The sequence below is a fragment of the Eptesicus fuscus genome, chromosome 7 (genome assembly GCF_027574615.1).
Source record: "Eptesicus fuscus isolate TK198812 chromosome 7, DD_ASM_mEF_20220401, whole genome shotgun sequence".
NCBI lineage: Eukaryota > Metazoa > Chordata > Mammalia > Chiroptera > Vespertilionidae > Eptesicus > Eptesicus fuscus.
In genome coordinates, this window is record NC_072479.1 from 92,959,002 (window position 1) to 92,973,101 (window position 14,100).

The following is a 14,100-nucleotide window of genomic DNA, read 5'->3' on the forward strand; positions in this document are numbered from 1 at the left end:
TATGATTTTGGAAACCCCCCAAAACGTATATGCTAGCACCAAAAGCATGGGAAATACTTTTAATAATGCCTGAATTTAAGAATATGCTTTTTATCATCATATATATGTGTGTGTGTGTGTGTGTGTGTGTGTGTGTGTGTGTGTGTGTGTGTGTTTTAGCCTTTTGGCACATAGAGAGGCATAGCTTTCATAACTATAGCTTCATGGAAATAAAAAACTGAGGGAAATGTTGATGCTGAAACTGAACTCCACAGTAGCATCGATGATTAAGTGTAAGTGAGGAAAGTCAGGACTTTGCTTTAACAACATTTTATCCCCCAAAGGTTTCCCCCAAAACACTCATGATGGACAAAATATATATATATATATATGATCGAATTGTCTTAGAAAACATATAAAAGTAGGCCACTGTGTACGATCATCGAGTATCACAGCTGCTTCACAAGTGAGTCCCACTGGTCCTGCCACTTGGGTCTGTGAAGTTCATTTCGATGTGGTTGAAAGCAGGATTATCGGTTCCACCTTCTTCTACTGGATGAGATTTGTAGCTTAAAACCTGCTCCTTCTAAAATAAAATGTTAACATGGTGATTAGAGGAAAGAAACTGTTCATTCATTCAATTCTAAATAATTGTCACTACGGCTTTTCTTTTTCTAAATCAGATTTTTAGTCTGAGGGAGACATTAACAAAAACAGATCATGAAATAAGGCAAATATCTTCCTTGTCATCAGAGTTCAGAAGGGTGTAAAGACCAACTAGGAGTCTCTCCAGGTGATAAAAACAGTCATACTAATTGGAGGAAAAAGAAAGCCAACTTACCTTCTTAAAGTTGTTAAAATTGAATAAAGTGTCCTCTTTAGTTAATAGAAATTTTCGGTCTAAGTTTTGTTTTCTTCCTCCTGAAAAACATATACATTATTTGCACTGTTAAAAGGCTACCTATAATTACCCAGTCCATCATACAAGCATTTAACTTGTGCACATTCGACTCTACACACTCATACAACACAAGGAGAAAGGATATCGGTTTAAACAGAGCTGGAGACTAGCCCACCAGGTCCCTTGCCTCAGTCTCGGTTTCTGTAAGGCTCTCACTGTGATCAACAGGAGTTTAAGATAAGTGCAAGCCAACTGCCTCATTGGGTCCTCAACTAAAGAGCGCCTCACCTGGCCCAGTACTGGTAGGAAAACTGGTTAAAAGCACCCTTTATGACCTACCAATAAAATATCAGATCATCTGCCTCTGCTTCAGATGGTGAAGTTGCCTTTCCCCAATTTGGTGGCTGTGAATGTAGATGTGTGTGAAGAAATGCAGGAAATTATGAATTGCTGAATAAATTATCTAAATAAAAACCAATATGGTGATTGGTATTTGATCCAATTCCTCTACTCTAAGATTTTACTTTGGTTTGTTACCTCATCTGTGGATCAAAGAGAATGCTTTTAAAACCATGTATCTCAAAGCGTGGTTTTCAAACTACCTCTTCTCAAGTCACCTGGGTGAGAAATACTTAAAATGCAGATTCCTGGACTCCAACCCAGACTGACCCAATTAGAACTTGTGGGGTGGGGCCCCTGAATTCTGACTTTTACTAAATTTCCAAAGTGATCATTATGCCCATGAATGTTTGAGAAGCACAGTCTACTCATAGAATTATTTATCCTACTTTTCTGATGAAGAAACATACTCATGACGCACAGTACACGGTTAGGTGAAACTGAAACACCAAGTCAACTCTGTTTGGCCTGGATTCTTCAGGTTCCTAGTATCCTACAATAGATTTTAAAATATTTCCCAAGGAGCACCAGAATTTTATGTTTCTAGATTTTTTTCCATGGTGCTCACTGCTACTGTGGAGTGGGAATAAGACATTTATGAAATTCATGAAGTTGAAGTGTTTTATCACTGGACGCCTGTTCATGTGGAGAGAGCATTACTTTTTCAAGCAAAGACATCACACATGCTTGGACAGAGTGTAGAAGTTCTAACTAGTCATTACACATTTGAAAAAGAAGGCAGTGCCTTCCCCTAGTTTGATTGCTGTGGATGTACATGTGTGAGGGAGCACAGGAAATGAGAGCGCCTGGCACTTCCCACCAACTCCACACTACTCCCCTGGTCTGAGCCACTGTAATCGCTCACCTGGATTACTGCAATAGCCTCCTACCTGTCCTCCTTCCCTTACAGACTATTCTCAAGGCTGGATCAGAGTGCTCCTTTGAGAATTATTGGAAAATTGAAAAAATATCCCATGTAGTAGACCTAATAAGCACAGAGATAGAAAATAGGAGAGAAAAGGTAAGAAAATTAGAACTGTCCAAGACTCAAACATTTGACAAATAGAATTTCCAGAAAGAGGAAACAGAAAATAGCAGGAAATTACAAATGTAATAATGTAGGAAAATGCCCTAGAACTGAAGGACACGGGTCTTCAGATTGAAAGGACCCTATTGAAGGCCTAGGGTTGTCATTGTGAAGTGGGTCCCATGCAAAGGGTCAGCAGGTGGCATGGCACTGGCATTCTGAACAGAAACAGAGCAAGCTAGACGAAAATTAAGACATCCTCTCAGAAACAAGAGTTCTTTTCAACCTAGGATTCTCCACTCAAACAATCAAGCATAAGGGAGAATTAAAGACACTTTTTTCAGGCATGCATCATTTCCAAAATATCCTCTCTTTTCCATGTTCTCCATTTAATTAAGGGGGTCAACAATAATTAGGAGTCCTGGGATGCAGATGGCAGGGAATCTAACACAGGAGGGAGACCAAGGGAATTCATGGCGTGAGGACAAATGAAGTTCCAGGACAACAGTTCTACATCAATCCAAGAGAACAGTGTATACTATGTGTATTATCAATCTGATTTTTTAAAATCACTTTTTAAAGTTGATGCACATCCAAAAATAGCCTTCACATACCATTAGATATAAAGATTACAATCATTATTCCTTTCATGTGTGTACTCCTTTATACTTTACAAAGGTCAGAATGGGACAAGGACACAGGGTTGTTCTAACAATATATGTAAAATCCATAGCATTGTGGTAGCCATGTATAATTTCTTTCAAGCATTTTATTTTTGTCTGAAAGCAACCTGTGAGATAAGCAGGTCAATTATTATTATTATTATTATTATTATTATTCGCATTTCACACAAAAGGTAGCTAAGGCTCAGAGTAGCTATATAGATTTCTCCAAGTTCATGCAGCTAGCAAATAGCAGAACAAAGACTCAAACAGGGATGAGTCTTCTACTTTCAAATTCCCCATGTAAAATGGAACAAATAATCAAACTAGCTGTTAACAGGACTATAGTGAAATAACATAAATAATAAAACATATATAGTAAAAACTGATGTCGAGGTAAAAAGTACAACAGTACTAATGTTTAGATAGTTACCTGTTGGTAAACTGACAAGTATTCCCACGAATAATGTTACCAGAGTTCCAAGGGTGCTGAAGTATAGATACGATAAAGAATACCAGTTATCCATCAGTGGAGTCCTAAGAGAGAGCAAAGCAAAACTGTCAGATTTCATGTAATGCTGCTGGCAACTAAGAGTGTCAATAACCCTCATGGCAAAGTCAAAATATAATATTTAATAATGATTTTAATGTCATAATCTGCTGTCCCAATTTCATCTTATTGGTTCAGGGATTAAAAGTATGACTTAACCTTAACCCTACACTAAATGTCCATGTGTATTCATTCAACTATGATGGATGTCTTGGGCACTATTCTAGTCACTGGAAAGTCTATCATTAAAAAGGTAGATAAGGTTTCTGCCCTCATAAAGCTTACATTCTAATGGGGAGATAAATACAATAAGCAAGGAAACTAATTAATAAATATAATAATTTCCCCTGATGGAAAACACCATACGGAAAAAAAAACAAGGTCACGTGACATTAGCAGGTGGAAAGAGGGAGGGACACTCTAAGGTGTGGTCAGACAAAGCCTTTGTGGAGAAGTGACATTTGAACTGAGATCTGAATAACAAAGAGTTCTTGAAGAAAGCATCCTAGCGAGGGGTAAACACCAGCAGCCTGAAGCACCATGAGGAACTTAAAAAATAAAAAACTGAATCTGGGTAACTGAAACCCAGTAGTTAAGGCAACTAAAGGGTGTCTTATTTCATCTCCAGTGATGCTGACCTAGGCATGACTTCCTAAGATGTCATGTGGCTTTAGTCCTTCATGCCTTTGCCTATGTTGTTTCTCCATTCTGCATATACACTCCTTCCTTTAGTCCCTTCTGCCCAGCCTTGTTCACCTGATTAACTCCTGCTCATGTAATATCACTCTAAGAAGGTTTCCTTGACTCCACCCAGGAATAGGTAGGCCCTTCCGCCTCCTGGCTCCCATGGCAGCCTAGGAATACCACTTATCTCAGCATACTATTTAATCATTTATTTTCTTTCTTTTTTTGTGTTTTAAATCTTTATTGTTGAAAGTATTACATATGTCCTCTCTCTCTCCAATTGATCTCTCCCACCCCGTCTCCAGCCCCCACCCCAGTTCCCCACCACCTGTGTCCATAGGTTATGTATATTTGCATAGGAGTTTATTGGTTGATCTCTTCCCCCCCAAACACCACCTTCCCCTGCCTTCCCTCTGAGGTTTGACAGTCTGTTCGATGCGTCTATGAGCATGGATGGACCTGGAGAGCATTATGCTACGTGAAATAAGCCAGTCAGAGAAAGATAAGTGTCACATGATCTCACTCATATGTGGAATCTAATGAACAACATAAACTGATGAATAATAATTTATTTTCTTGTCCAACTTTCCTTCGGCTCATTTTCTGTGACAAAAATAATGTCCCAGACCTTCTCCCTCGAGTCAACCTCTTCAAGTGGTACATCTCTGAAGTTTCTATGCTAATCCACACTCCAACTCTGTTTATATAAATTCTTTTAGCAATTATTTATCAGGTTTTTATTAGCTATTTACCAGGTGCTAGTCATTATATGTATTTTGTTTACTGAATTAATTGTTTTGTGTATATTAACACACTCTCTCCAGCTAAATTTTAATTTCCTATAAGGTAGGAACCACAGTGAATGTGAGGGGAAATTTTTCTATGGACATTACATAAATAGCCAGCCCAGGGCTGAATAAATAGTTCATGCTCAAAACGTCTTATTTATTAGCTGAGTTATTTTATAAATAAGCTAACACATAAAAGCGATTATTATGGTACCAGGCACACAGTAAAACTCAGTGAATTTATTTGTTTCAGGAATCCAAAAAACCATTTTTTTTAGAATCTTAAATTAAGAGAGATATTTACAAAATCAGAACAAATGATAAGCAAAATTGTAAATACAAAGAACATCCTGCACATCCACCTCCTTACCCTTTCACTAATATTTTTTCCCCGACTGACTCTCTCTAATGAGATCCCAACACGCCCCTCAGTAGTGCTTTCATGCTTGTCCAGACGATTCCCTGCATTTCCTTACCCCTCTTGGCACAGCAGCCCACCTAGTCAAATCTCTCTAAACATGCCCCAGGCTCTGAAACTACCTGGAGTCTCTGTCTTATGGAGTTCCAGCCCTGAACTCCCACTGACAAGCATGCTCATAGCTGAGATCCCTCTAGGACATGAGTCACTAATCGCGGTCACATGACTTCTCTCAAGGGTGTTCCATTTTGAGAGAGAGATACCATGTCTTGTCCCCAAGGGAATGATTCTGTAACGCTTTCATTCTAGGTAACCTGGAACCCGGTTAATACTTTGAGGGAGGTGGCCTCATTTTTCCAGTCCTTGGACATGCCTTTGGGTTTTATGCTTTTAGGCCGGACATTTGCACAATTGACCCTCCAAGAACGCAGAGGTTGGGGCTCCAGCCATCTGCTCAGTCAAAAATCTGTGTATAACTTTTGACTTTCCCCAAACTTAACTCGAATAGCCTTACCAATAGCATAAACAGGCAATGAACACATATTTTGTATGTTATATATTGTTTTTATAGAATAAAGTAAGTTAGAGAAAAATAGAATATTATTAAGAAAATCGTAAGGAAGAGAAAATACATTTACAGTACTGTATGCATTCACTGAAAAAAGATCTGTGTATAAGTGAACCTGCACAGTTCAAACTTGTGTTGTTCAAGGGTAAACTGTATACCCACTAAAGAAAGCCTTGCCCTCACATCCACTATATAATAAAACACTCATCTACCAACAGGTCTACATCATTGCATTAAATCGGACGGCATCAGTATCCAGAAGCTCAAAAGTGTACTGCGTGCTGAAAACCCCAGCACAAAGAACTCAGATGCAGTTCATTGCTAGTGGTCTAAAGACTTTGGATCTGGACAAATAGCAACTTTCAACACATGTAGATAATTATAGCTTTTAATCAGCAAAGGCTATACTTCAAAGACTGTATAAGTAATATTTTTTTTCATAATTGAGCTTTTCATATTAAAAGTTTTTCAGCTGACAAAGACAATTTTTCATCCCAATAGAGCTGGTATTTCATAGAATTTACCTATAATGGAATTTTTGTTGTTGTTGTTACTATTAAAGTCTTCTCTGGATCTGTAGGTGAGGCAGAAGTTTCTACAGAAACTAGAAAATGTGGTGTGTTTTTTTTGTTGTTTGTTTTTTGCTATTTCTGAACAAAATATTATAGCCAGAAAGCCCCATGAGTTCTACTCCTTTCAGAATTATGCAAAAATCACTGTTGCAGACATGACAAAAAGTAACTAGGGTTCTCTACCTGTCACATATGTTTTTTAAAATTATCACATTATAAAGCTTAATTCAATACCTTTCAACGTTGTGTGCTTGAAAAGCACTAGTAGAAAATGGCATTGCTGTGGTTGTCATCCAATTCGACCCATTGTGTGTGTTGTTACAGCCATAGGTTTCAAGGCTTAGTGGCATGGTTCTCTCGGGAAGTGGGGGATAGAGTTGAGCTCCAATTCCGACCCAGAAAGAAGCAGCAAATCCAGCCATCAGACCAATAAGTGCTCCCTGCAAAACAAGAGTGTTTTTAAAAGAAAAACAATTCCATTTGCTTTGAGATGGAAATTAACATTAGAAGGTTAAGCTCAACATGGTCTAAGGCAAATTTACCAGCTTCCTCATAAAACTGTTCCCCACAAAGATCCCTAACTCTTGTCAAGGGCCGCATAGGCCCATGATCCCTCAGCCCTGAGGACGCCGTAACCCCATTCCCTTTCTTCATATCTAACTATCTAGCCCATCACCAATTCATGGCCATTTTTTTTTTCATATGTCTCATACTTGCATTTCTACCACTCTGTTTCTATGATCAGCACTCTGCTCTGACCTTGTCTCTTCACATCCAAATTACTACAACAGGGCCGTAGCTGACCCCAGGCCAACTCTAGTTTTATTTAATCTGTGAACAAATGGCATGCCATTTGAGCCACAGACTGTGAAGAAAAGAGCATACACAGAGTTTATTCCTATACTTAACACTGTGCATGACTGCAACTGTGCTACCAGGTAATTAGGGGGAAATGACGGCACTGGTGCATACAACCATGCCAAATCTTTCTAGACATAATTGGAGATGTCCTCTCCAAAGGCATTTGGTTTCCCAATCCAAATGGGAGACTTGGGTCCTCCACCCCTGCCTTTTATCAGTAACCCAGGTGTTCTGCCAGCCCTTGAGGGATTTAAGCCCTACTTCCAAATGATGGGGACAAAAACAAACCTAGAGCCTGGAAACCCCTTCCTCTGTGGTGGAATTTCCCCCTTTCTTTAAGAATAATGATCAGAGAGGGCAGCCTTACCTCAGGCTCCACAGAGGACAGGAGAGAATATTTGAAGTAAGGGGGAAAACATGAGCAAAATCATAGGGTTTGAAAAAACAACAATGGTGCATTGATGGGAGAATGAGAAGGCTGCTGACCAGATCACAGGATTTATTTTGGGGACAAGGACTGTAAGCCTTTTCATTAAGTTGTGAACCCTAGAAAGCAGAATTAGGTTTCTTTATTTTTGATGCCCTGGCACTTACCACAGTGCTAGACATACTGTCTGCAGGCAATAAATATATTTTTTAAATAATATGAAGTTGAAATAGTAGGTTGGCCAGCTGTTGACAGGCCAGACTTGCTTTCTCTTAGCTTTGTACATGACTAGACCAAGGACACATCCTATATAATCCTTTATAATAAAGCAGTAATATGCAAATTGACCATCATACCCTCACAAGATGGCTGCCTACGACCAGGCTGGCAGGGGGGTTAGTGAGGGACAACCAAATGACTGAACAAGCAGGCTGCATGGGGCGACCAGGCTGGCAGGGGAGTTAGTGAGGGACAACCAAATGACTGAACAAGCAGGCTGCATGGGGCGACCAGGCCAGCGGGGGGGCCATGAGGGGCAACAAGGCCGGCAGGAGGGCAGTTGGGGGCAACCAGGCCAGCAGGAGGGGCAGTTGGGGTGACCAGGCTGGCAGGGGGGCAGTGAGGGGCAACTAGGCCAGCGGGGGGGGGGGGGGGGGGAGGCAGTTGGGGGTAACCAGGCTGGCAGAGGTGAGCAGTTGGGGGTGCCCAGTCTGGCAGGGGGGGCAGTAAGGTGTGACCAAGCTGGCAGGGGGTGGGGCAGTTAGGAGTGACCAGGCCAGCAGGGAGGGGGCAGTTGGGGGCGACCAGGCAGGCAGGCAGGTGAGCGATTAGGAGCCAGTGGTCCAGGATTGTGAGAGGGATGTCCGACTACCGGTTTAGGCCCAATCATGGGGACATCCCCTGCGGGGTCCCAGATTGGAGAGGGTGCAGGCTGGGCTGAGGGAACCCCCCATGCATGAATTTTCATGCACTGGGCCTCTAGTAAAATTATAAAACCCATGTAGGTAGAAATATTCTGTGTTCTTTCCTCCCAGGACAGGTCTAAGCCCATAATATTTATTGAACAAATGAATAAGTAAATGAGTGAATGAGAGGGTGGGAAAGAAAGAGAAAAAGAGAGAGAAAGAGAAGCAAAGGGAGGAAGAGAAGCAAAGGAAGAAGAGAAAGAGGGAGGGAAGGAGGAAGTCCATTCTAAGGTGAGGGTAGATATTCTGCTGGTGAAAAATGTGAATATAGTAAAGAAGAGGAACTTTCCCCTTTTTATAAAAAACTAGAGGCTCAGCGCACAAAATTCATGCATGGATACGGTCCCTAGGCCTGGCCTGCGATCAGAGCCATCTTCCCCAGCTGCCCACAGCCATCCCCGCCCCCCGCCACCACCCATCCCTGGTTCCCTGTTCGCCATCAAGTGATCAGTGCTTGACGGCCAGGGGAAGGGACCAAGAGGTGGTCAGTGCACCTCACAGTGACTGGTCCAGTGGTCGTTCTGGTCATTCTGCCATTAGGGTCAATTTGCATATCACCCTTTTATTATATAGGATACTACTCTTATTTCTCTTTAAAAAACACACACCATGTTGGACCTACAGCTTTTCTGGAGGCAACTCATGGTGGAAATGTCAAGAACCAAAAGAGTAATTTTTAAAAATTTGAGACACTCAACAAACCACTATGCATTTTATAATGCAAAGAGTCTAATCAAAGCTTTAACATTCTGACGTAGACACAAACCACTCTCTTCCATTAAAATTAATTTCTAACAAACTAGCTTTTTATATAATACTTCATTGAGAATAATTAATAATAGTGACAGTAAAGCCCTTATTAGTATCTGCCTTACTAATTCCTAATACATTATTAGGGACATTGAATTCTAAATGTAAAGTCATAGTTCTATGGTTATTCTCCATCTGTCTGAAACAACCACATACAGGATCAGTTTTTCCTGAACTTCATCTTCTGGCAAGACTGGACCAGTGGACTTTCGCCTGACTTTCAGATACATAATTTCAATTTCGTTTATTCCAAACAAAATTTACTTCTTCAAAGCACTGATCTATCGATGTAGAAGAGCAGGCCTACTCCCTCTTTTGGTTATTATTATTCCCAATTATGATCACCCCTTTGGGGCTAGAACCATGTTGTTGGAGCTACAGCTTTAAATATCAGGAGTAGAAACTTCCTGGCCAAGGTGGTGAAGACTTCAGTGCTCCTCTTTGCTGTACTCTGGATATTCACAGGTATCCTCCACTCTATCATCCTGAAACCTCTCATATCTGAGTCTGTCAATCTCCTTCTTTAATTGCTAATGATTAATTTTCAAAAAGGGCAAAAAGATAAATGCACAAGAAATGTTGCCCCTTCGTTATAGTATAAATATTTGAAATTGCACTATATTGTTCTGGCAGCTTCCATTGAGCTTCACAAATGCAGGATCCCATTGGATAGAACTTCAATGTACAACCCAGCAAAAGTTGATATGAGTGATCTAAGTCATTGAGACAAGTCACTAATATGGATAGCATCTTTACAACTGAGAAAAAGTTTCAAAGCTGCTAATGTATTTTGGAAAGAAAGCTTTACACATATTCATTTATACTTACAATTGAGTTGGCAAAGGGAACCAAAATGCCCAAACTAAACAAGCCCAGGAGTGGTCCACCAATCATGCCAATTATGCTGAGTGCTGCCTGCAAAAATAATAAGGCCAGCAATTAGAAATCTCAAATACAGAGTTAAAATGATTCAAAGTAATTTCATCAGGATGAGGATTTAAAGTATTCATGCTCCTCCACAAAAGCATGGCAGCCTTGTCATTGGCAAAGAGATCACTAGAACTTGGAAGCCTCTGCTTCTTAGTCTCAAGTACCCATATGCTCCTTCAGGTACCCTGATAAGGGAAGCAAAAGGTATATGGAGGTGGAGAACCAGAAGACAATGGGATCTCCCGTATGAATACATAAGTCAACAGTGACATCACTCCTCCCAGCCTTGTTCTCCTAGACCAGTGGTCGGCAAACTTTGGCTCACGAGCCACATGCGGTTCTTTGGCCCCTTGAGTTTTTAGCAAAGGCCAGCTTAGGAGTACCCTAATTAAGTTAATAACAATGTACCTACCTATATAGTTTAAGTTTTAAAAATTTGGCTCTCAAAAGAAATTTCAATCGTTGTACTGTTGTTATTTGGCTCTGTTGACTAATGAGTTTGCTGACCACTGTCTAGACCTTAATAATCAATTACATCACACCTTTGTGCTTTGATAGCCTCAAAATTCTCCTCAAAACAAGGTTGCACATAAGTACTGCTAAGTGACCACAGATGGCAAAATAAAACCAATGCTATCTTTGGTTCCCTAAGTATGGAACTAGAATGAAAAACGTCATTTAAAAGTAGATTGATCAAATCATCTAGAAAGAGATTTAAATCTAATTGACTAATTGTAACCTTTGCTTTGGTGATAGTGAAAAAATTTTACAATGTGAAGAATGGAGAAATGCAAATAGCTGAAACTTCTAAGAGATCTGTGTTCCCAATAATCAAATAGCTAGTTTTTGAGAGTGACAGAACCATAAAAGAAGCATCAGGGACACTCTAATTTGTCCACAGAGAAAAAGCCTCCCTTATGAACTAGGCAGGGCTGTGGATACTCGTGACAAAGAATGTGTTTGAGGAGGATGTGGACTCATGATACAATCCTAAGGCGTCAGGTCACAGCTTCTCTCAAGGCCAATCTCAAAAGGTCACATATTATGTGATTCATGTCTGTAACATTCTTGACATGGCAAAATTACAAAAACGAAAAACAAAGTAGTGATTGCCAGGGGTTACGGAGGAAGTAGGGGCAGGAGGCAGTGGAAGTGGCTATAGAAGTGCAATATGAGAGATCCCTGTGGTGATGGAAATGTGCCATCTCTTGACTGTACCAATGTCAATATCCTGGTTGTGATGTTGTACTGTTTTGCAAGATGTTACCTTTGAAGGAAGGTAAAAGCGTGTATATGAGATCTCTGGATTACTTCTTATCATTACACTAGAGGCCTGATGCATGAAATTCATGCAAGAGTAGGCCTTCCTTCCCCCGGCTGCCGGCACCAGCTTCCATCTGGCACCCGGGACCCAGGCTTCCCTCGCAGCCCCAGCTTCGTCCGGAAGGTTGTCCGGTCTAAGTAGCATATTACGCTTTTATTATTATAGATGTAAATTTACAATGATCTCATAATTTACAATGATCCCCACAACTTTCTCAAAATAGAAAGTTTAGCCCAGCCAGAATGGCTCAGTGGTTGAGCGTCGACCTATGAACCAGAAGGTCATGGTTTGATTCCCAGTCAGGGCCCATCAGCCTTCAGGAGGCAGCTGATTGAAGCTTCTCTCTCATCATTGATGTTTTTATCTCTCTTCTTCTCCCTTCCTCTCTGAAATCAATAAAAACATTTTTTTTTAAATAGAAAGTTTAATTTAAGAAATTTTTAAGAATTTGGTCACCTCTGTTCCATGATATGTCTATGTGTTAAATATATAAAAAGAGAACTCTGGAAGGATGGTCACATCAGCATTAAAAACAAAAAGTGATTATGAGTCAAAGCTTGGAGGAGTCAGCTCTTACCTGCAACAAAGCTCCCATTAGTGATGCCAAAGCAGCCATTCCAATACACAGGACTCCAAACAGCACACCTGGATGGACGATGCAACACCAGTGTAAAATCCAGACCCAGAGGATTAGAATTCTCACCAGGATAAATCATCACACCTTTGATTCAAAGTGGGAAATCTGACTGTGGTGAAGACTGGCCGAATACTACAGAGCCAGCTAAAACAAGGAAAGGGGTGTTTTCCTACAGAATCAGCCGTGTGTGAGGAAGAAAGAAAATCCCGACATTGTGTTCAAGGATTAATTACAACAGTAGGTTATATAAGTAAAGAATCCCTAGAATTAACGATAGGGATTTTAAAGCTAAGAACTATTGTGTTAGTAATCTAATCCTCCACAACATTTTTTTTTTTTTTTTGTAAAGGAAGGCTCAGATCTCTGTTTTCAGTTTGCCAAAAATAGAACAAATTCAACTCCACGCTGTACAACGTGGTGGGGGAGGGGAGTAATAAACATCGGAAATGAGAGTCTTCTGACTTTCAGTGTTCATTTTTTCTGGGAAGTGGCAATCCATGCAGAGGGGTGGTTTAGGACCTTAAGCCCTCTCGTAATCTCCACCCACAGGCCCAAGCCTTTCCTGTTAAGGTAGCAAAAAAAGGCAACTTCAAGATAAGTATCATAGCCCCCCTTTGGCTAAATTTTCTCCCCAAACTTGTTTATAGAAAGTCACAAGTCACCACTGGTAGTCAGATTATGGGATTTTTTTTGACTTTCAGCATTTTCCAGATTTTCTCCAAGTACAAGTTTTACTATTTAAATTATAGGAAAACTTACCCCACCCCCCAATTTTCTTTTTAAAGACTTCCATTCAGCAAAAATCGCCTGATGTTAGTCAATATAATTTCCCACACATAAAATTCAAAATATAGAAAAATAAATGAGAAATTTGAGCATCATACAATTAGTGCATTCCTTATATTATGTTATTTCTATCTTATACTAAACTTCACACCCTTGTTAAGTATATTGGGCAAATAATCTGGAAAACCTTACATTAATTTATTGCAAAGAGCTCCTATTGCAATGATTTTTATGCCTCTGAATCCTAATGTAAATAGTATTAGCTTGGTTCTTCTCCATTTGGTAGCTCATGAACAGGCACCATTGTGGATTTTGGTATTCAAAGTTAATGAAAGCACAGTCCAATCATCTGCCATATTCTTCTTTATGAAGTCCTTACTATAAAACCTTGAGATAATCATCTATATATATAAAAGGCTACTATGCAAAATGTCCCCTCAGGAGTTTGCTCAGTATGATGTGCGTTGACCACCAGGGGGGCGTCGTGGAGAGAAGGAAGGTCCTGGCTGACAGCCAGAAGGCCCCAATTGGCCCTTATCTCTGGCCAAGCCTAGGGACCCCACCCATGCACGAATTTCATGCACCGGGCCTCTAGTTTAATATAAATCTCATTATTAATCATCAGCAGTATTCTTCTTTGAGCACCAACTAGTGCCTCTTATTTTATATGCATTATCTCTAAACCTAATAGTAAATATTTTTCCCTATTTCCCATATAAAGAAACAATAGTGTGGTGAAGGCCTGGTTGGGGGAGGGGGGGCCTGGATGGAAAGGAGTAAAGGGGGGGGGGAAATGGGAGACATCTGTAATA

The 14,100-nt window shown here is 40.3% G+C and overlaps 1 protein-coding gene across 2 annotated transcripts in view; it reads right to left on the reverse strand.

Annotated features, from left to right (window-relative positions):
• Window positions 1-293: 293 nt before the first annotated feature.
• The window catches only part of SLC5A8 (solute carrier family 5 member 8), a 41,114-nt gene continuing 27,307 nt past the window's right edge, over window positions 294-14,100 (reverse strand). For both annotated transcript variants that reach the window (XM_008144765.3, XM_054719405.1), the window contains exons 10-15: window positions 12,443-12,510; window positions 10,440-10,526; window positions 6,783-6,988; window positions 3,402-3,505; window positions 821-900; window positions 294-565 (exon numbers count right to left, since the gene is read on the reverse strand). In XM_008144765.3, the coding sequence (XP_008142987.2) occupies window positions 440-565; window positions 821-900; window positions 3,402-3,505; window positions 6,783-6,988; window positions 10,440-10,526; window positions 12,443-12,510 (671 nt within the window). In that variant the 3' untranslated portion in view covers window positions 294-439. The remainder of the gene's footprint in view (window positions 566-820; window positions 901-3,401; window positions 3,506-6,782; window positions 6,989-10,439; window positions 10,527-12,442; window positions 12,511-14,100) is intronic.